The following is a 23,622-nucleotide window of genomic DNA, read 5'->3' as shown; positions in this document are numbered from 1 at the left end:
CAAAAACAGCTCTCCGATACTTTTTTGCAGATTAAGCGCACTTAGCCTTTTACTGAAATTGTTAATCTTCATTATAGGCACTGGGCTCTATGTGAGACATCTCCTATGGCAATTAGACTTCCCCTCTGTATAAATCGTATCTCAACTGGCAGAGAGAGAAACAGACAGAAAGACAAAGCATCTGGTTTATGCTGCTTATTCTCTAAAATTATAAATAATGAGAAATAATGTTAAATAGAAATTATACCCACAGCAATCATAATATGCTGTTAAGTACCAGATGAGCTATGTCCTCAGCCCCTTGCTTATTGTAGAATAATTTTGATTTAATGCTTTTATTTCTTTTGTGACTGTTGTTAGTTTTTTGGGGTGGTTTGTTTTTGGTTTGGGTTTTTTTTTTTGTTGTTGTTGTTTTGGGTTTTTATTATTATTACTATTATTCAGCTGTCCTGGTTTTGCCATGGTGATCAGTATGTGCTTTGTGGGCTTGATTCTGTCTTGCTGAAGACAACTGAATCTTTTTCATTGATTTTTCAAAGGTAGCAGAACAGGCCCCTGTCACTATAACTCTATAACTTATATTCAATAATATTATTGTTAACCCTCTACTTAAAATACTGGTACAACATTCTGCATCAGTAGACACCATTCTTGGGCTGATACCTGCTTGTTTAGAATAGCTCTCTTTGTAAAACTGTTTACTTCTACCCTTCCATTTGTTACTCGATCTTTCCCACATGAGTGGGAAAGCAATTGCAAAACACCACTACAGGCATACTCGGAGTATAGGCTCTGACAATATCTGAGTAAATCACTGTTCTCTGTCTCCCTTCTCTGCCCATCTGCAGTCTTTGGTATGGAACAACTATATCATAAAAGCTCCTATTCACACATGCTTTTGATATTATACTATTTAATCACATACAGCTGTAGCTGATGAGACTGTTACAAAACACAATTTTAATGCAGCACTGGAAGCAAATTCTTGAGAGATATTAACTATTTTCCTCTATAAAATTTCTAGCACTAAAATTCTTTTCTTCAAGGAAAAAAAAATACAACCAGACTATTTGTTTTTTTAAAAAGTCTAGTTCTCTTCCTGGACAGTCCAGAATGGGGTTGTTTGCAAGCAAACTCAGTCCCCTGGAGTATAGACAGTGGAAAATTTACTTCCCACCCCTAAATAAATAAATAAATAAATAAAAATTAAATTGAATTAGAAAACACTGCTTGCAATTATATGCAAAGGGAATACTATATAGGCTATCCACAGCAAGACCTGAAATGAACTCAGACATCCTACTTGAAATTCAGCCTATCTGTTTTTTAATCCATGGAAATTTAAGAACTGACAGTCTGATGATTTTTACCAAGATACTTGAATTAAAGTGCAAGCATACCATTATGCTTTCTTTTAAAGGACTTCATGCATTAAAAACCAAACCAGTTCATTTCTGAACCACTGCACTTTATTTTGAAAGGGCACCTTGTATAAGGCATTCTAAATTATAATTATTAACACACCCACCACAGCAAGATCTTTGTAGCCTCATCTGGCAAATGCTTGCAACTTCCATCTTTTGTTACAGAAATAAAATAACTGCTTGCAAAATAAATAGCCATAGAATATCATAATATGTGTTTGAAGTAGTAAAATTTTGATTGTTCTTTTTCCACAGGTTTGGTCTGGGTTTTTGTTTGTTTGTTTTTCAGGGTTTTTTTTTATTTCTTTCATTTGTGGGTATTTGTGGGTTGGTTAGTTTTTAATTTAAACATACTTGCATCGAGGCAACATATGAAAGGAAGATCAATCAAGAAATTTAACACCATTTTAATACATATCACCATGTCCCTTAAAACAAAAAAGGTATTTTTATCCAGGCATGCAAGGATAAATGGAAAGCAAATGAGTTCATATATTCCTTCATTTTTCAGAAGAACACAACTTTTATCTTCCTTATTGTGTAAGCCAATTCGCAACTACTAGAGCTAGATATTAATATTGCCATCAAATTCATAGCTAGGCTGAAATACTTTTAAATGGCATTTAAATGAATTTGTTTTCCTTTTGGGCAGCTCTCTGAGGCATTTAAAACATGCTGTGACATACTGAATCAAATGGGGCTAAGTGCGAACAAACTTCATTCCTAGAAATGCATTTCTCTAATTGCAAGTGTTTGCCTTTACTTTGGCATGATCACATGGGCTCCAGCTAGACTTTTGAGCTCTGGCAGCAATCCAAGCTGCAGATGGTTGGAAATGCAGCCTGAAATCAGTGTGTGGTTGATGAATTACTCCTTACACCTGACCCCTGCTTCACACCAGGCACCAAACACAATCTGAACACTACCAGCCAGAGAAGCCCCGTCAGGCATCTCCATATCTGGAATGCTTTCTTCAAGGCCTTCTGTATGGCCAGATGGCCAAAAGTGGGAAATGCCATAAACCCGCTAAACAGAAACGTGAGTGACTAAAGAGCACTGGATTGGTAGGTAAGAGGTGAAGAGAGGCAAGAGCTTTGCACCTATGCCAAATGCACACTTTCTAAAAGAGGGTGATGGAGCAAAGGGGAAGGGTATGCTCATGCCACACAGCTGAAGGAAGTCCCCAGTTCCCTCATGCCAAAAAATGCCAAAAAGGAGATATAACACACACCCCAATGTGGGCCCATAAAATCACTATATCAAACTTAAACTCTTCTAAGTACACCTGTTTGAACTCCCTAATTGTTTTTTACTCAGCTGAGGCACATATCTGTCATTTCAGGAACAGGCTTATTAAGCCCTCTTGCTTGCAGGTCAGTCTGCATCCCTTTCACAGCCACAGAGACAGGGTTTTATTCAGGTAGGTGTTCACACGTGAATCAGCATACAGAGATGAAGAGGTACTGTGGGTACTGTAAACACTGCCTCTCTTTTTGGGGTGTTGCTGCCATCTGACTGGGTTACAGAGTCAACACCATGAGAGTTAAACTATCAGACCCAAACCATGACTAATAAGTAGGAAATAGCTGGAGAATGCATGAAAGCAAACCGCACGGAAATAGCTGCTTAACTGGCATATTTTTTACCCTGAGTGCAGGTATAGCGATCGTAAACCAAACAATTCCTGTCGACAGGTAACTGTGGCACCTCCTCCTTTCTACCCAAGCGATCCAGGTTTTTTCAGGAGACTGTTTGCAATGAAAGCTGACCCCAGCAAGAGGTCTAATCATAAGCTGCAGAGGGCAAAGATAAAACACATCACCTACTAAATCAAGGGGACTCTTTCAAATATATTCAGAGTTAATATTTTTCTCCCCTTTTTCTCAATACATGGTATTTCATAGTGCTTATTTTTGTTTTCTTCTGTGCTAGATGGCAAAGAGAAAAGAATTTGCTTTGGCAAGCAAGAAACAAAAGAAAGAAATTCAGACCAGAATGCAAGATTTGGCATCATTAACATTCTATGTGACAATTTGCAACCTACTCCTGTAAACTGGTTGTTTGAGTAGTTACACCATCAGTAAGGATGCAGCTAAGGAAATTCTCTTAATATTTTAAAATAAAATAAAGTACTACAGATTCTCATCAGATATACATGAGCTGAACCACTTCCCTGCAATATTTTTTGCAACAAGAACACAAGACTATGCTTCACTTACAACAGTAACCAGAAACACTTACTCTGAAATAAACTCCTAAGACAACTGGATTCTCTCCCTACTCTCAGCATCCACCTAAAAAGGTTCCAAAACTGTAAGTTCAAACTGAAGTTGTCAAACAGTGTCACACCAAAACAGAAATAAGAGTATGTCTTGTCTCAAACTCAGCGCTTGTCCTTAAGAGACATATTAAATTTCTTGCAATTGTCTCATAAGGATTGAAACCCTCCCCTTCTTCTCTTTTTTGGATGACAATGGCTTTTCCTAAACCTGAAATTAAAGTTTTAGCTTCAGTGGTGGCATTTGATAATGAAGGAGCACAAATAAATGGAACGAGTGCGTGCTTTGTGTTCCACAAAAGGCCACAAAACTCTAAAAAGTTAAAGCAATCAGACAAACATATGGAATCTATTTTTTCTATTTATAATCCCATTATCCACATAGCTATTCATTTACACCCTTTCTGCAGAACAACGTGCTAGCAACGTTAGAAGACACACACACACAGACTGTAGGCTGGAATCCTGCACAGCTCCGTGCTCCCCTGTGAGAGGGACGTGATGTACAGTAATGCGGTACTTCTCAAAGGAGCGCCAAGGCAACTTCACCAAACAAGCAAAGCAAAAGCAGCACTTCACCCAAATACACTGGGGAACGTGAATTTCCAAACTTTGCCTGTTGAACATGCTGCCACTCTGAATTTCAGAAGCTGTACCAGGCCATAAGAAAGCCTAGAATTTCTTTCTTAATTACAAATGAATGTGCACCCCTGCCCCCCCCCCCCCCATCAAGCATGCATGACTATATGAGCATAAAAACACGTTCTTTCTGTAGAACTGAATCCTACCATGCTTGGTACAAAGAGCAGTTTTTGGAAAATAATAAGCTGAAGTTCTCAGGCTGGCTGGAATCATACAAAGGATTATTTATATGTGTTGCTCCAATAGGGATGATAAAAGATACAGCTCTCCACCACAAGATTATTTGATTACCCAACTATTAGCTTTAGACATACAATGGATCTAACTGCTTTAAAACGTCCCAGAAGCTGATGGCTAGCTTTAAGGTAACAAAATCCAGATGCTGCCTGTCTGCACTACTTTAAAGTCTTATAGAAGAGAAATACTTGCATCTGTGTGTATATGTGTATATACGTGTATGTATATATATATGGGTGTGTGTACGCACGTGTATATGTGTTTATTATTTAGAGTTTATGTACGCCCTTAACTGTGGTCCAAGGAAAATGAGAAAAAATAAAGACATATAAAATGTATCACCAATTTGAAATTTTACCTATCCTTACTGTAATAGTGCAAGTGTGCCAAGACTGATGCACATGACTTTTCACAGGGCTGATAATTTTATATACCAGCTATAAAAATGCATTTGAGTTCTTTTTTAAAGCAAGGGATTAAAAAAAAAAAAGTCATGGTACAGAAAAGATATTTTTCTACTTTAAGCCAAAATATAAGGGTAATTTCGTAAAAAGCTTATTTTACAAAGTTAAGAAAATGAAGAAAAAATGAAAGAAAAAGGACAACTGGCAAAATGTAAGCTATGTGAGTAAAAGGGATGGAATGTCCAATATTTCTCCTCCAATACTCGAGGCTATTGTTCTTTCAAAAAAACACCATCAATTGTTTCATGTCCTTGGCTTGCCAGGTTTTGAGGAATAGCATCAGCCTGCATCCCCCAATCCCCCAAACAGTTAAAGCTATAGGCAATATTGCAGTCAAGCTAGTGACGGGCTGCTGCTGCAACAGCAACATTACACACTAAATGGTCACAAAGGTAAAATGCTATTTGGATTGACCTTGAAAAGAAAGGGTGGAGAAATAATAAATTTCATGCTAAAACACAAAATTTAAAAAAGGATTAATTTTATACCAAAAAAATATCTGCATGATGCAGTGAAAGAAACAGCAGAGCTAAGAAGTGAGAGGTAACCCTGCCATGAATTACAAGGCTGTAATCATACTGAGTGCTTCTGGTGTCATCACAACTCCAACCAGCCTGAATCACAGTTTTTACAATTAGTTAATTTATATAATGCAGTAGTTTGGCTAAAAATGTTAATGGGAAAGTAATTTTTATTAACAAGAAATATAACTTAGCCTTTCCCAGCTGCATCCAGATCAACGTGCTTCAAACCAAAAGTCTGGAGAAGTCAGCCTCCCTTGTGGCACTTCACCACACACAGTTGCACACATCAAGTGTCCCATGTGTTAAATTTGCCACAGGAGCACAATGTGTATATTTGCATTCAGTACCATATGCACGTGTGCATGCTCTGCCTTGGCTTTTCCCTCCTAAAGGATGTTCGTTTATTTACTGAAAATGTTAATCTGGGGCTGTGAGGTCACACTTCACCTTGTGAAGTGTGTATTTTTTTCTTTTTCTTCCCTCCAAATACAGTGTCCTGACAGGGTTTTCAAACTTTTGGTCTAGGGCTTTCTTTGTTACTGTCCTTTGGTCACAGGAAATCTTTTCAGAGAGGAGACTATTATACAATGGCATTATAAAAATAAGGCTTTAATTAACTAACTCATAGCCAGGTAGCATAGACTTCACTCAGCCTCTTTAGGAGAGGCAGGCCTGCTTTCCAGTCTGCTGGCATTTTAAGAATTATTAAGAAAAGAAGAAAGAAAACAGAAGCGTCTGCGCTTGGATACACTCTCCAAAAGTAGCTATCCTCTATTTCTAGACCTCTTAATTGCAACAGAGTACAGCCATATTAGCCTCAATATTTAATGAAATATTAAAACCAGTGCAATGCACTGAAACAAACTCCACCAGGTTTACAGACAGTTAGCTCCGAGCTCTCCTCCGAGCTCCACAGCATCTCCTCCTCAGCTGTTTAAAAGTTTGAGTTGCCACAGACAGCTTTTCTTACAGCAAAATGCTTTTAAGCTAAGAATAAACTGCAGAGAACCCTGGAAAATCCACCAAAAGTGTTTTATGTCCGATGCTGTCCAGAGCAATCTTAACAAACACACTACCTGCCGCTGTTACGATAGCGTTAACCGCACTGTTCTACCCAAACAATAAAAGGAATTAGCCGACGCCAGCAGCCCTTGGGGAAAAAAAATTAAATTAAAAGAAATAAAGAAATAAATGGGAGGGCAGACAGTAACCTTCCTGCCTCTCTCACGCCTGCTTTCTGCCTACCAGCTCGGCTCTGTGTGATCCCAAACCCGAGAAAGAGACAGAAAAATCGCCAAAGAGAAAAGGCGAGCCCGCAATTCGCGCGGCTCCGCTCTCCATCCCCCGCCAGGCGCCCGGCCCCGCCAGCCCTTACCTTGGTTTGGAGATAGTGGGGGTAGTAGTAGGTGTACTGAGGGTACATTGGCTGCTGGTCCAGGCGTTTGCCCATGTAGCTGGAGTCCTTCTGGCTGGTGCGGGGAACTCGTTGGCAGGGTGTAGTGCCCCAGGGCCTTTCTTCCTCTCACGCCGCTATTCCTGACAGCGCGGGCGACAGAGGAGGCTGCCGAGACTTCCTCGCCGTCTACCGCGCGCTACTTCCAGCGCAGCCAAAAACGCGCCCGCACGAACATATACGTGTGTCCGTGTGTGTGTGTGTGTGTGTGTGTGCGCGGAGGGGTGTGTGCGGGTGTGGGTGCGTGGGTGGGTGGAAGCCCCGTGCCCGGGTGCCCGCGGCGGAGCAGCCCGCCTCCCCCGCTGGCAGCAGCGTGCCTCCGGCGGTGCCCGCTGCCCGGCTCGGGAGGGAACCGTCCTGCGAGAGCAGCCGGGAAGACAGTGCAACTCCAAATCTCCGCAGAGCCGCTCGCTCGCTCTCCTCGTCCTCTGCTCGGCTCGCCCCGCTCTCGAGCCCTCCCCTCTCGCTTCCCCACCCACCCCCCTTCCAACCAAATAAAAAAAAAAAAAAAAAAAAGAAAAAAAGAAAAAAAAAAGAAAAGAAAAGGAAAGAAAAAATAAAGGGAAAAAAAAAGAAAATAAAAAAAAAAGGGGGGGAGGGAAGAGCCTTCCCCAGCCTAGTTGCCGCTGCCTCCTTCACGGAGTGACATGGTGTTCAGGGCTCGTCCTGTCTTTCATTCAAACCCCCTCCGCGCCGCGCCGCCGGTGGGAGGGACCTCGGCGCGCCGCTCCCCCGGGAGGTCGGCGCAGGCCGCGCGGCCGCCTCCGCGCCCCCGCCCGCTCCGCGCCCGCGCCGGGCCGGGCAGCTCCGGAAAGCGGCCGCGGGACTCGGGAAATCCTAACGCCGCGGGGCGGGGGACGAGGGAGAGCAGCCCCAAAACGCGGTTTTATATTTATGATTTTAATTTTAAAAATATCTATCTGTATTTTAACAAACGGGAGGGGGAAGGTCACGGAGCCTGGTCGCCGTCCGCCCCCTTCGGAAAACTACTCCGCACCGTCATCCGGCACTTCGCGGAGCGGCGACCCCGGGCCAGACATATTAAATGCATACTTTGTTAAACCGCTTATATAAGACTTGGTTTATTTAAAGTTGGAACAAAATGGAGGAAGAGGGTAAAGAGGAAATTCGGCCGGCCTGACGGGCGGGTGCCTTCCCCCAGACGTGTGAAAATACCGATGTGCCACAAAAGTTACCCGCGGCTGCGTTTCCCCCGGCCGGGCTCCCCCGCACGCAGCTGCCGCCGCCCGGGCCCAGGTGAGGGCCAGGTGTAGCCTCTGCTTCTGGCCGAGAGCCCCACACCTGCCACAGATCCCAGGCGTGCAGGACCTGTGTCAGCACCGCGATCCCAAATATTTATCCTCCGAAAGACGCGAAGGAAGGGTCTGTTTTACAGCAGGGCTATAAATCATCAGGAAAAAAAAGTGCGTGAATAACAAAATGTTTCCTCTTGTACACAAATTCCTAGCGTTTCTTTTTTTTAATAATAACTTATTTCTTTAACATGTCATCAGATTCCTGGGCCTTTCTACAGTGGTTTTGCCTATTTATAAATTTTTTGGGAAAAAATGTGGGGAAGCAGTTTCTTTTTGTTTTTATTTAAATCATCCATAGTATGGCAGCGGGATTGTCAGCTGCTGCATTATCAACCAAATTACTTTAAAAAAAAAAAAAGGAATTATAAAAAGAATGTCTTTAAAGGGACATTTCTCAAGGCTGGTAGAGCTAAAATTAGATTTGCCAGCTGTGTTTTGGTTTGTGGGCACGTGCTTGCACATGACAGGAACATGGAAATATCATGCTTTACTCTGGCAGCTTGCTGTTCTCATAAGCAGAAGGTCTTGTTATGGATTCCCATAACTGCCCCACAGACACTCAAAAAGGGCAGTGCAGGAAGCCATACACAGGCTTAAAATACTGCATGTACACTGTGCATCCATCACCAGCCATTCATAATCGTCAGTACTTAAATACCAGTCCTCTGCCATATGGTGGGAACACCATGCCATGCTCGCACAGGTATTTGCCTCCTGTGGCAGGAGAAAAACTTCTGCAAAATCAGTGCTCTGTCCCCAGAGCACTGTGCAGGCATTCAGCGGGTTCCTGCACACCTGGACAAGCCCTGTGGAACACTACCATTACCCCAGTTTTCAACAGACTCAGAAGAAAAGCCTGGTTGGGTAAACTATTGAATATTTTAATTCCTTATCTTTAGTATTATCATTCCAAGCTGGCCAGAACCATGTGGTCCCTCTTCTGAGGGTCTCTTTTCTTCATTCATCTTCTCTTCTGAGAAGTGAATTTAGAAAAAAGATAGGAATGGGAGGAGAAGCCTGCAATCCCCGCCTCCCGGTCCCTCGGTTTGTATCACTGCTCAGCTTTAAATATGCTGCCTCTCATTGTGGTGCATGATACTCTTGCTTACACTTTCTTCTCCCCCCCCGGCCGTCTTTCCCTGAGGGTGAAATAGACTGCTTGAGGGTTGGGATCTGCAAAAGTGAACAGTGATTACTTGACTGTATGTGATACTTTGAGCCGAGAGAACTTTCAGATTGTTCTTTCAACTGCCAGAATTAAGTTGTTGTGCTTCTCTCCTCACCTTCTCAATTTTCCCTCAGGATATTAACGCAGTTTTTCTTGCTAAACGGTTTGCTTGTAGAGTGGATGTAACCAGATTTGGGAGAAGAAAGAACCTATGTGTACAGGGTGAAATAAGATAAATACCAAAGGAAGCAGAAAACTGCATTCTGATGAAGAAAGCTACATGAACATGCAAGGTTTTCCATGGTCATTAATATAAATCCAGGAAGGACTGTTTTGTCTACATCCTCTGACTACTGTGAGTATTTCAAATTATGCCATAAAATTTCAGCCCAAGATTTCCACACACTTCTCCATCACATGCACTGGCAAGTAGCTCCATCAGTTCTAGCAACTGAGAAAAGGTGGGAAGCTACAGAAGTGTGACTATTATGTGAGTGGGGAACAGCTCCACCTTTCATCTGCTCTCTCTCAGCAAAAATCTTCAATATGCAGATGCTTTGGATTTCCCTTTTCACCTGTAATCCTGACCAGGTGCTGAGCAGCCTCTGCTGTTTGCTCTGAGTGCTCAGCATCTCACATGATTGAGCCTTCAGAGATGCAAGACTGAGTGGAGGCAGCAGAAATAGGAATTCAATATGAAAGAGTGGGGGGCCAAGGGGAGAAGACAGGAGGCAATATAGCATAGCAAAAATGCAAATGAACAGCCACAAAAGCAGATTTAGATAGCATACAGCCTCTGAACAAATGCTAGTGCTGGAAAATGGAAAATTTCCATTTGCAAAATACAGACATCAAAAAGATCATCTGTGACTTGGGAGCACACTGTTTAAATAGAATCCCCTTCATTTTCTGGCCTGTGCATTTGAATAACTGAATTCACTTGCAAACTGAAATAGCAGTTTGCCTACCGAGTGTTAAGTATAAATGTTCCTCAAAAGAAAAGACAAGCTGTTCGATCCCAGTGAGCAACAGTGAGCAACTTCACAACTTTTTTTTCTTCCTATGGGAGGGCTCATTATCAAGCCCCAGCCAGTCCCAGCCTCGGGAACACAGGGAGTGAGCCAGATCCCAGTGCATCTGCAAAGGCACTGCTGCCACTGCTGTCACTGACCTGAGGACAGATTCAAGAGCCAGGTGAGCAATAAGGATCTCTTCAATGGAAAGTTTAAAAATGAAATGAAATAAATGGGAACACATAATCTGCAAACTTGACATCCAAGTACATTCAAAGACAGGCACCAAAGGATATTAACCGTGCAACAACCAAAGCTGTGGATGAGAAACCTGGAGTTAACTGACAGAAGGAAAAAAAAAAAAAAAGAGAAAAAAAAAAAAAAAAAGAAGAGATTCATTCTCCTGGCAGCCTGAAGTACAGAAAAATTACATATGTTTGTATGCATTTTTACCTGTCATAGAATTCAGATTTCTTCATTCACAAAAACTGAGTTAAAAGAAAAAAGCAGATACCTAGTAGAAAATTCAGGGGCTTTTATTTGATAAAATACAATTCTACATACACTTTTTTTCCTTTTTTTAAAATAAGCTTACCTATCCAATTACAACCTTCTAAAGTCAGGTATCAGAGTCAGGGGTAAATTCAAACATTTTCTAGCTCCTTACTCTTTATAAGCAGCAATATGTATTGTAGAAGATTAAACTTCTGGCAAAATTATGTCAAAATTTTTTAAGTCAGGACTAGAGAAATAGAGATACCACCACCTAAAACAATATAAGAGGTTTAAAAAACCAATTATATTTGGCTTACATTTTTTAGCCTGTTTCTCTACTTTTATTCTCTTTATTTACTCATTAAAGCTATTACAAAGGAGACTATAGGGATGCTTGACAGCTTGTTTACAATGGATTACAAGAAGAGCACTGACTTTATTTTTAGATCTGTCAGTTCCTTCAGTCCACCTTAAAACCAGTCCAGTCTACCTTAAAACTTTATTGATGAACACAGAATTTTACTATTTAATGGATCATTTATCAAGCTGATTTACCTAAGGAGAGCTAACAAAGTTTCTGAGAAGGGACATACCCTGGTGCAACCATCAGTAAAGCAGAGAAGGTGAAAAGACATAGAAGATCAAACCACTTAGCTTAACAATGACAGCATTAAATTTCTGGGATTTATAGAACCTCTCTGAGTTGGGGAATGCCACTGTTTTCAGGTGCTTTCTTTTCATAAGAGACCAAACATCACTGGAGGTGGCTTTACCCACACACACATACACCCATTCCCTGCCTGCAAGAAAAAACCCAGCAGGTTTGCTCTCCCAGCCTTCAGCACTAAGTATCACAACAGCACAAAGTCTAGAATTAGGCAGTTACAAATGGCCTAAAGTAAATCTGAAAGAGTTAATGGATAAGATTTTCAACAACAGGAAAGAGTTGCCTCTATCTATCATCATACTTCATTATTTTCATTTTATAATCTTCTGTCTTTACTTTATGGCTCAGGGGTTTCCATTAGTCTACCTTTACCTGAACATCCAGTCCTAAAGGAAATCTTTGGACAGCAGCAGAGTGAAAAATTTTAGATGAAAAGTGAACAACAATGGACATTTACTAAATTGTTTGTGTTTTCCACCTGATATAATCCCTTACAAGCACAAGCCAGTGAAACTAGCTGTCAGTTGTACAGACAGACTGAAATTATGTACTAATGTCTTCTTTCTGCAGATGTTAATGGATACGACCAAAGTAAATAATACTTCGTCTTTTGTCTACAGTCTGTTTCCTACACTTCTCTGAACACTTTGCAGGAGTTAATTCATCCTGCAATGTGGAAGAGGATTAAGTAACATGACCAGTCAATGGCAATGCCCCAGTTGTGACAGTAAATGGGGGATTCCTCTCACCCCCCAAGCCCTCATTATGTGGTAAAAGCCACAGCAAATAAGACCAATGGGGCAAAAGATTGGTACTTTCAATTCTGGAAGTTATTCATGGGGAGAGAAAGCAGTGCCATGGCAGCGAGCGCATTGTGAAGAAATGGGAGAGAGACATTGGCTGGAGCATATCATAGGATCACATAGCAGTAGTTTAGAGCTTTCAGAAAATGCCAGGATTGTGCAAAGGTTAGAAGACATGCCATTCAAAGGTGGCATATTCCATAGCAACTCCACATCACAAGTTAGTAAATACTGCATTTGATCTTGAGTCTAAACTCTTAGGATAAAAAAGGCAAATAAAGCCCTCCAAACACTAACAGGACTAGCCAAGGCCACATCTCTCTTGCAGCATATTAACTTAATACTACCAGCATTAGATGTGGTATGGTTCCAGAGGGAGAAAATTCTACACCTCCCACCTTCCTCCTTCCAAAGTCCTACTTACTAGTCATTTTCCCCACTCCTTGTTTACTAAAAATTAGATTGTAATCAGGGAACATGAGTTTTTTTCTCTTCAGGAAGTTTATTTCTGAAGGTAATGGGGAGATGTAAATATGCTGCCTGTTTACTGAGGCTCATAAACATATACGAACACAGGCAATTAATTGTCACTGAAGGAGTTCCAGCAAACATTGAAAATCCTAGCTTTTTAGGGCATGTTTGACTAAATGTTCACCCATCATGTACTGAATTACTTAGTGAGATATTAATTTTGCTCTCCAGCTGAGGGTAATCACAGAACAAACTGGCATTATTCAAGTTACTCTGTGAAATTACAGCAAGGGTAAGCTTAAGAACAAAGGCCAGCAGGAACTGAGCCTCTCGACTTGAAAGGAATTATCTTTTCCTCTAATTGAAGTGAGGACTGTTTTGTTTTGTTTTTTCTTTCCTTCCTCTTGCTAGATTTCCAACAACACTCTTTGGCAGAAGGTCTCCTTGCAATGGGATTTTGTGCTTAAAGCCCATGGGCAGGGGCTCACCTGCCTGGGAAAGTTTACTGATGTAATTGCATCAGCACCCTCGACAGCTAGAGTTATACCTACGTAATGCCTCACATGGGCATTCTTCCCCTTGAGTGATTATGCTGGTAAATACCCCTATTAACACCAACACAGACTTCTGGGTCCTGTTTTCCTGCTGGTGCTGCCACTGACCTACACCATGACCTTGGACAAACCACTTCTCCTGCTCCCTCCTCTCTGTCTGTGTCTCATGAGTGTCAACTGGAACTCTTTATGGTGAGAAGAATCTCTATGTTTTTACAGTACCACAGGAGAACCTCAATTTTGGTTGGGCACCGAAACAACACAGCAGAAATCTGCAATAATGTATGCAAACAGTTTGTTGTTCTACCATCCAGACAGCTACTATTCTACTATTAGAGAATTCACATGGTTTTTTCCTCCATGAAAAAAAATTAACAATAGGAAAGAATGGAGGGTCATTTCAGGCGACATTCCATTGCTATCAAATATAATAGATTCTGCTTTCTCCGTACTTATATCCTCCCCAGCATGCCAAGACACATTTCTTTTTGTCTCTTTCATATCTGGCAGGCTGCTTCTTTGCCCACTAAGTAACACTTTATCTAATGCTGGCTGTAAATAAAGTCTGAAGGAGCCTTTGCTAACAATTTCTGTTTCATCCCCTAATAGACCCCCTTTTAAAACATGGTACAATTATGGTACTACCCTTGAAGTTTTGTCCAAAACTTTATTCAAAAGTGTTTGTAAAAACAATTTTTCATTAAAACTACTGGAAATGTTATGGTTTTAATGAAATCTCAAGACATTATCTCATTTTTTCAGTTTAGTTCAAATTTGATTTTTTATTTTAATTTTTCCATTAAAATTCTGCCTTGACTCAACTGCAATAAATATTTTCCTACTTAGTCCCCTTGAAAAAGGAAAAATCAAAGTATGAAAGAAGTCTCTAACATATTTTCAAAAATATCTTAAGCAAAAACTCTTTTATCTCTACACATGCAGGAAAATATTATTTAGGAAATATACAAATTAAATACCCCTATTTAAATCAGTCTCTAGGGAAATGTGTTCGTCAGTTGTTTGTTTTTAACTGAAATTCATGACTGGGAAAAGCAATCTGCACTTTAGCTTGTGCCAGTAAGCCCTACAATAATTCTGAGTCTATTCAATCCAAAGTATTTTATAAATAAAGAAAAATCACAGGTTGGGAAAAACCGTAATCTTCAGCCATAACAAAATGCTATTCTTTTCCTTCTCACCTAAACACAACCGGGAACTGAAGTGGAAAGCACATAAAAACACCTACTAGGACTGCTAGTGCCTTTTTATCAACATGCAAAGCTTCCCTGAAAGCATTACAAGAAAAAATGTAAGTGTCCACTAAATATAGAATCAAAAGATTGTGCGTAACGATTCCCAACAGAGGGGGAATTACTGGCTCTCAAATTCTGTCGCACCAAGATAGGGAGAGAATGCATAGCAAATGGAGAAGTACAGTACTGGGAGTTGGGTAAAAAGTTCCATGTGCAGGTAAGCTGCAGACTTGAACCAATTCTTCATTTTTCAAATCAGTTCACTCTTTTATAGGAATAATGGCATTTTTTTGTAATGGACAGCTTCCATTTACCTCAGAACCAATGCAGCCTGCCATGCAAAATGAAACCTTATGTCACACTAGATTACTGTCCATCATAACAAAAAATAAAAATGTATTGAACTGAATATATTTGGTTCAGGAAACCTGTATTTTGTCAGCTGCAGTATAGCTCATTGTCCACTAAACAGTACCAAGCCCATTCTGAACATAGCACACTGTAGAAATGTTTCACCTCCTAATCCTGCACTTGTACACTTGCCAGAACAAAAGGGAGGGTAATACCTGACATCTAACAAAAACAGGCTTAGGACTGACACTTTGCTGTACCAGAAAAAATTCCTTGGGTAAGAGATAATTTATTTCCTGCAAATAGACAAATACTAATTATAGCTCAAATCTTCCCTCTTTTTCCTCTATAATTTCTTTTTTCTTTTGCTTCCTCCCCTCCTTTGTGCATCTTTTCTTCAGTCTTGTTCATCAAATATTTTTTGCCTTCAAAAAATCTCATCAAATCTCTACATTCTCATTCATCTGAAAGTTATCTGTCTTGAGAATAATTTTCCTGCCTTCTTTTATGTATTCCAGCTGGAGTTTTTATAAAGCACAGAGGACTCAAGGCTACTGTGTTTTTATTAGGAGATGGTGGAAACTTTATAGTTATTTCTATTCACATTCAGCAAATGTTCATCCCTATTGTTCTAGCCTATTTACCGCTCCCAACATCCTATTCCCAAATAGTTTTCACTCTGTAATCCTTAATCTGTTTTGTTTCCTCTTTATTTCTGTCCCTGCCTAACAGCCTGTCTTGCCAGCACAAGCACTTTCTTTTTCTCAAATTTTCTCTCCATTATTTTTTTCTCTTGCCCCCATTCCTCAGCCACCAATGCTTTAGGCTCCACTTTCTTACTTATGTTGCAGTTCTTTAAATATAGAACAAAAATATTCATGGGGGAAAAAAGATACCACTTCACTATTCTTTTTAACTTGAAAATCCATCCTACTAGATGGGAAGAGAGAGCAGTGTGCCATAAACATCTAAATTAATGTCAGCTGAGGTGACTTGGCAGGGTTGTGGACAGAGTTAAAATAAAGTAGAAGGCGAGAATATTAAGTTCATTAACAGAGCAAGAATTGGGTCTCACAAACTGAGGATCCAATCAGTCTCACCTCTTACTGACTTGTTTTCAATAAAGGCCTTTAAATTCTGCCAAGTACAGATGTACACAAGTTCCCTTCTCACAATTGCAAGTTGTACACCCCTGACATCACCATGCTTGTCTTTTCAGAATCCTATGGCAGAAAACCATATATCAGCTTAAAACCTGAAGAGCAATCTTTGCCAAAGGATTCTCACCTCATACAGCAGGGTAAAAATTACAAGCAGAAATCACTGAAAGTGAGTAGGAGTTAAATATTAATCTTTTGATACAGTTTTTCAGATGAAATACTGACACAAATTCAGCTTGCAGATAATTTGCACTTTGGCCATTTGGTACATTCACACCAAGCAAAGGTAGGAGAGAAGAGCTTGTGTGAAGAGCTTGTAGGAGAAAAAAACCCAAACAATAACTATTTAATTTATTTGTATTTTAGCAGTAGATATTTCTTTGTGCTAGTCAATTACTTTAATGTTTTATCAGAAGGACCAGGAGTGTTCTCTCCCTATGGGACACACATTGACATTTCCTATGATCTCAGACCTTCAGTGGAATGAAGCACTGGTTTGTCAGACCTCTAGCACTGCAGCTGAATATTTCCATCCTGCAGATTGCATCATCCCTTCGAGCTCATGGTGAGAAATTTGAGTCAAACCATTTGTCCTTTTCCTGTTTCTCAAGATACAATTTTTTAACCTGTGTTGGAATAAGGTGGTGCCAAATGAAGGCAAAAATAGCCAAGCTCTTCCAGCTTCTTCCCCTTGGACAGTAGTTGAAAGGAACCTGAAGGAAGGCAAGGTTCCTTAGAACATGTGGAAGAGGGACCAGAAATTTGCCCAAATAGGTGATTCATTCTGCTAGGGATATACCTTCTACCTTTTTTGTGAAAACTTTCCAGTTTTGGCCACATGAGAAACACTTGAATAGGCACAGTCTCTGCATTCTCAGCATGTATCTCCCTGAAGTCCCTATACCTGCTTCCCTCCCAGCTTCCATAGACCTCTGCAGACAGACACGGAATGGCACCTTCCTCCCAGGAACAGGAGCTGTACAGAGCAAGAGGCAGGGATGACAGGCATAGCAGGAGATGCTGGCACATAACTCTAGCAGTACAGTGAGGTATTGCACTGTCTCTGCTGATCTGTTGGGGTGCTGCACATCACTCACTGAGGTGAGGAGGTGTGGAGGAGGGAGCACAAAAGCAGGCTGAGGAGTAAAAGAGGGATGTGCCTTGGTTACAGGGTGAGTGAAGACAATACATCAAGGCACTGGTGTTATAAAAGGACCCCAGGGTGAGCAAGCATTACAGTCTGAGGTGGAAAAGAATGAAATAGGGATGTCAAAATACCTGTGGAAAATGGGACCTGAGGTTAAGAATCAACGAAAGTTGAGAATGAAAAAGCAGTAGTGATGGCAACCAGGTAGTCAAGATGATCCAAATTGATTAGGAGGGCTAGGCAGGACATGAGAGGAGACAAAATGGGTGAGAACAGAAGGGCACAGAGACATACAAGGAAAAAAAAGAGGACAGCACTTTTCCCTCTGCATCCTGGCAGTAACCCCCAAATTCCTGACATTGACCACTCCTCCATTGTCAACAGAAATCATCTACACCCAGCTGCGAAGTAGTCCAGCCCCTTCTAGCACTGGTCCACACAGACTATTAAAATCTAATGCTGCCAGACTCTCCATGTCTCTGTGATAAATAGAAAGATTTCAACCTGGCTGACAATCCATTTGTCAATATGCCACAGGATGGCATTTTCAGGTTCCTTTATTTTTTAAAGCTAAAACCTTTTTCACACATAAATTAAATTAAAAGAAGAAGTGGGAAAATTCCATATGATCCCACATTTAAGGTTAATGAGTAATGGCATAATTATAATGAATAATAAAATGATAACTAGTGTTCACAAAGAAACCCATTATAACTGCATAGACAACCATTATTCTGTAATTTTATACCTTTTGAACACGTAACTTTGCAACCTTAATGCTTTTTTAACATTGTTTTTTGCCTGTATAATGATATATAAGAATCTCCAGACACCATCTGCAGTCTTCATATTTCCTTGATACCTTTCAAACAAATTGTTATACTGAATATGAGAAGAGGCAAGTGATTATCTCACTGAGCAACAGTCAGGAGATAGCGGGGGATGCATTTGGTTGTTGCCTTTCTGCACATTCGTAATTCCTATCTCAACAGCTGGGACCATGTTACAAACTCTTGGGCTTGGTTCATCTTTTTTAAAGCCTACATTTTTACGACAGTTTTGTAAAAATTTCTGATTTTTCTGATTCTGCAGTTCACTTCTCCCATTGTTCTAACAGTGTAAGCCAAGTTTACAAGGCTTCAGGACACAATTAAATACTTTATTCAGTTAGGGTTGTGGCTGAGAGCAAGGCATCAACTATTTCCTTTACTCCTTTCCATCTGACACTGTACTGATTTACCTTAGTTTTATGTGCTGTCCTTCACTGCTGTACTCATGCTTAGACACAGTACTAGGCACATTTTTTAATTGGAAAGAGGCTTTGCATGCTTACAGACTATCATCATATTTCAAGTTTACTGCTAGGAAAAGCCAATATTAATAAGGGCTGGTTTGCATTTCTTCAGGCATTACATATTTTAGCTGCAAATGTCAGCTTTTAGCAAGTTCTTAGATCTTCTTTCCAAATAATAATAATAATAAATTAATAATAATAATAATAATAATAATAATAATAATAATAACAATAATAATAATAATAATAATAATAATAATAATAATAATAATAATAATAATAAATTACCCATAGGACTGTCCCAAATCCTTGTCACTCAAGCAACTCTGGGTCACCTTAAAGCCACTGCAAGTCCCTGAACATCTGCATTATTCAGACTACAATCCTAATTTGTACCATATAGCAACAACCACTACACTACCTGCATGCTTATAGGCAGGTGGTTCTCCTGGCAGATGAGATTTCTGTTTGCAATAGAAGAAAAAAAAAACCCTGTTTGTAGTAAAGAGCAGACACTTTGGGGGCCAGCTCAGTGAGCTGACTACCTGTGGAGCACATATTCTCATTTCCAGCCGTATGACCCCGAAGCAGTCACTGCAGTCTGAGTGGAGGAGGAGAGTTAACACTAAATAATATTAGATAAGAGTCAATCTCTAGTCAGCACTCTTCAAACAGCAAGAGAAACATGTCTTAGGTATAAAGTGAGAGATCAAGTAGGAGGTAACAGTAGTGAAGAATGATAGGGCAAATGAAAGACCCTCTCTGCATGCTTCTCTGAATTGGTCTTTTCTATCATTGAGTTCTTGGCTGTAGGAGAAAGGTGATGGATCCTATGCTCTCACTGTCACAGCAAGTCATTCACTTGTTCTTCAGCATCACAAAGAACAGTATATGAACTTCAGGAGATTTGTATCTATTTTATGCAATAATTTAGTTGCTGCCTCCTTGCATGTGGGAAACACAGTAACACCTAATTCACAGTCTTGCAACAGCATTAACCAGCAAGACCAAAAAAAACAAAACAAAACAAACAAACACAAAAAAACAATTAGGCAATGTATGGATTATGGATACTTAGTTGTATAACTCCTACAAAGACGAATGGAAACAGATCCATCTAATTTCCAGCATGCTGCATTGAAAAGGACCATCTCTGAACTGAAATGGTGGATGGCTCCCCATGTACAGACACCACTTACACACACATGCAACCCATGATCCAGGTAGGCTGGTAAATGACAGGGTGCCATGGCATGCTTGGTCCCACAGGACTGTCTGGAAGCAGTTGGACCTGATTAAGCAGAATTCCCTCTTAAACATCACAATCATTTCTTGAACCAGCTATTAAAACCCACTTGCAGCAGCACACCCTGCCACTCACTCCAGCTCCCCTACAGGAGCCCTACAGTGCCCGTGGCTCTGCTTGTATGTGGCTCTGGAATACCTTCAGTGCACAGTCCCCAACTCTGGCCTCCTCCTTAGAGCTGGTGGTTGTTGCACGTCTGCCAGCATGAATACCAGCAGCTTTTGGCCGGGGAAGAGGTGTCATACCAAGCCTGGGATTTCTGGAATATGATACTAGGATTTCTACATTAGCCTCATGGAGCTTCTGAATTTCCACCTTAGCCACTTTATATACCACAATAGAAAGTATATTAAAAGACAAGTTGCAAAGTTAATAGCTAAAATTCCTGGAGTACTGGAATTAAGACTGTTTATTCCACCTTAACTATATCCTTGAGTCTCTTTCTTTGAAAAAAATCTGCAGAATTGCATCTAATTCTAATGAGAGACCCCTTGCCTTGTTCTCAGTGCTGAATGGGCACTGCTAGACATACGACAAAATATTTCATATTTTATTTTCTCATCAGTTTTTAATGCCATATCATATTTCCTGTACAGCACTCAAATTCTGCTCTAAAGACAGAATTATTAATGTTTGCATAGATTCTCAAGCAGTTTGGTTTTTTTTACTATAGTGACAGTGTGCTTTGTAACACATGTAAATTTATCTTCCTAATGCCTGAGGAGATGGAGAGCTATGTTCATCTCCAGTTAACAAGTAGGCAACAGAGGCACATACAAAATTCACCAAAAAGTCAGTGCTGGATTTTAGTGCACATTTTAAGGAAGGGCCTACATTTTCTAAATACTGTGTATCATATGGCGCAGTTCTGCTCAAAGCTCAAGCTTCTGCCAGTTGTCAGCCAGAGAGTGACCAGTAGCAACAAAACCTTCCTATCTTCCCCTATGGGACTGGCCCAGCGAACTGCAGCAGTGAGCCTCATGTATATCCTGGCAGCAGAGAGACCTTGGCAGGCAGGTGCTGCTCCAAGCCCCAGACCCGCATGCTAACCTCAATCTTCTTGCTCAAAAAACTTAATCCTACTCTTACAGCAACTGAAAAGAAAGATTTTTAATAGGAAAGGATGGGAAATCTTAACAATAAGTAGTTCCATCAATCCTTTCTATATATAAAATTAATGATACTGAATTGTAAAATTATCAGAGAATGAAGCAATAATTTTATGAAATAGAGAGTTAAAATAGACTCCAAAGGATTAACATCCACAGTAGATTATCCCCTCCATACTAAATTGGGTAATGGATTTCACTGAATAGGATATTTCTTTATAGCAGAAGCATGAGATATTCTTTCAAAAAAGATCTGTAATATCTTACTTTACATATGCTTTGTGTTTTCTTTTACTAATTCCTTCAGTCATTTAGAAGTAGTGATCTTGACTGATGACACAAGTGCATATTCTTGTTGAGATATATTAATATAATGGGGAGGAATACATAAGCCACACATGATCTTCTTTGGAAAGAAAGAGCAGAGGTCTCCATGTGAAGATTTCTGGTCACTAATGGAGTATGGTGGGACACAAGTAGGCAAAAATAGCAGTGTGGTTAAGATACTGGACTAAACTTGGAAGCTATCCTCTGGTTCCTGGCTCTGCTGCAGACATCCTGTGTGTCCTTGGATAAATGCCTCTTGTGAGGCTAATTTCATTTATGTGCTCATGTACATAGTAATGAGCCTCATAAACACCCTATAAATATAATCACTTGAAATAATTTTTAAGGTACAATCTCTCATACTCAGTGAGGGATTTCATATTCTCCTGGGAGATGAAAAGGTGTTTGCTAGGCTAAAGGCATGAGACTGGTTTGGAGCCATCTCTATTTCAGTGGCATCTGTGTGCACATTTAGATTTGGCACATGCAGACGTTTATTAAAAAAAAAAAAAAAGTCTGTATTATTTGCACTATTTCTCTTTTTCTTTCTCAGACTGGGATTGTTCCTATTTATAGGAACTCAGACTGTAGGAAGCAAGGAGAGACACATGCATAGATGATGATATCTTTGAAATATGTATTGGCTCCATGTTGTTTTTGTTCCAAGTTCTTGGAAACATCCTGTAAAAATCTGTGTGCATGCACAACAGTTGTGATTATTCACATAGACTGCACTGTAAATCACAGAGTCATTCATACATCTGGAAGTTACACATCTCCCCACACGATATGCATAGCTACACAATTCACAAGTAAATTTCTACAGGAAGGGTGGTCCTAGAGCAAAGGCAGATCTGCCAAATCTGCTAATCAGTGTGATATTTCACCATTTCTTGTGCAAGGTACTCCTTAACTGTTTCAGGGGGTTTTTTTTGTGCTCTGGCAGCCTCTGTTACAGACATCGAGAAAGGCCAGATAAAAAACTGCTGCGGGTCTGCTTCAGGTGGGCAGCAAATGCAATACACCATGGACTCTGGGACTAGCCAGCAAACACAAACCATGTCAAGGTTAGACCACCACAGTGTTCCTAGTTTTGTTTGTGCATCCTTATTTAACCACTCCCTTTTCAACAAGAATTATCTCCTACAACTGTGTATCATATGGCACAGTTCTGCTCAAAGCTCATCTTTGCAGCTGTTAACCTTCTGAGGCTTATATAAAGCATAGGGTATCAGGAAAAAGTAAATTATGAAAGTAAAAATTTTAAGTCTATATCTATCATCTGCACCTACGACTTTGTAAAAATACAACTACCTGCTTTCTAAGGTAGACATGCCTTACTTGGGATGGGTCATTAGAGAAGGCTCTTTTTTTCTTTTTTAAAAAATTTAATATATCCAGTTAAAAAAGCTATGCATATGGAGTAATTTCTCTATGGATCATTTATGGGCAAAACAGTCCAAGTTTGAAAATTCACCCCATCAAGAATGTTTGCCATAAACCAAAGAGGTTCATATCATGAAAGTATAACAGAAGATACTCTTGATGATAAGCCAGGAACTAGTGTTCATTATTAATCTGTAAATTAACTACTGTTGCTCTTAAATCTCTATAGCATTCCTTGCATCACATTACTGCTTTCAAATGACTAGAAATGCCAATACCTTAATGAATCAGACTGCTACCAAATAGTCTAAGATAGTTAGAATACAAAAAAAAAAAAATTAAAAAAAAAAAATATATATATATATATATATATAAAAAATGCAATTCCTAATATAAAAGGGAGCAGGCAATAAGACATAATCAAGGACACAAGCAAAAGAGACTTGCTGTCTCCAAATAAAAAGCATCAAGGTGCAATGCAGCTAAAAAAACTGTGACTGCAGGTTCTGCAAGAGCTGATAATTCAAATGTGATCACTTACATATAATCTATAATACCAAGTGCATAACTACTGGGACAGTTTGATAGTTACAGGGGGATTTAATATCTTTTTTTCCTGGATGGGAGTCATTGTGTACTACAGTAACCTCAGTGAATTCAAGGTTATTTAAGGGCAAAGATATGTTTCTGAAGCTACTCCTGCTGTCTGATCTGTCGAAGAATTAACAGCCTTAGCAGTTAGGAACAGAAGCCTTGCTGAGCAGGATCCTTTTCTAAGGG

The 23,622-nt window shown here is 40.0% G+C and overlaps 1 protein-coding gene across 13 annotated transcripts in view; it reads right to left on the bottom strand.

Moving 5' to 3' along the window:
• The window catches only part of RBMS3 (RNA binding motif single stranded interacting protein 3), a 757,514-nt gene that overhangs the window by 433,032 nt on the left and 300,860 nt on the right, over positions 1-23,622 (bottom strand). The window contains exon 1 of one of the 13 annotated variants that reach the window (XM_072925750.1): positions 6,945-7,683. The exons of 10 other annotated variants lie outside the window; for them this stretch is intronic. In XM_072925750.1, coding sequence (XP_072781851.1) covers positions 6,945-7,019 — 75 coding nt within the window. In that variant the 5' untranslated portion in view covers positions 7,020-7,683. Of the gene's footprint in view, positions 1-6,944; positions 7,684-23,622 lie in introns of those variants that run through there. 2 more of the 13 variants (XM_002197746.6, XM_030266973.4) reach the window with 2 other exon arrangements.

The sequence above is a fragment of the Taeniopygia guttata genome, chromosome 2 (genome assembly GCF_048771995.1).
Source record: "Taeniopygia guttata chromosome 2, bTaeGut7.mat, whole genome shotgun sequence".
Lineage (NCBI taxonomy): Eukaryota > Metazoa > Chordata > Aves > Passeriformes > Estrildidae > Taeniopygia > Taeniopygia guttata.
Note: the sequence above shows the minus strand (reverse complement) of the source record. Positions and strands in the feature narration are given on the sequence as shown.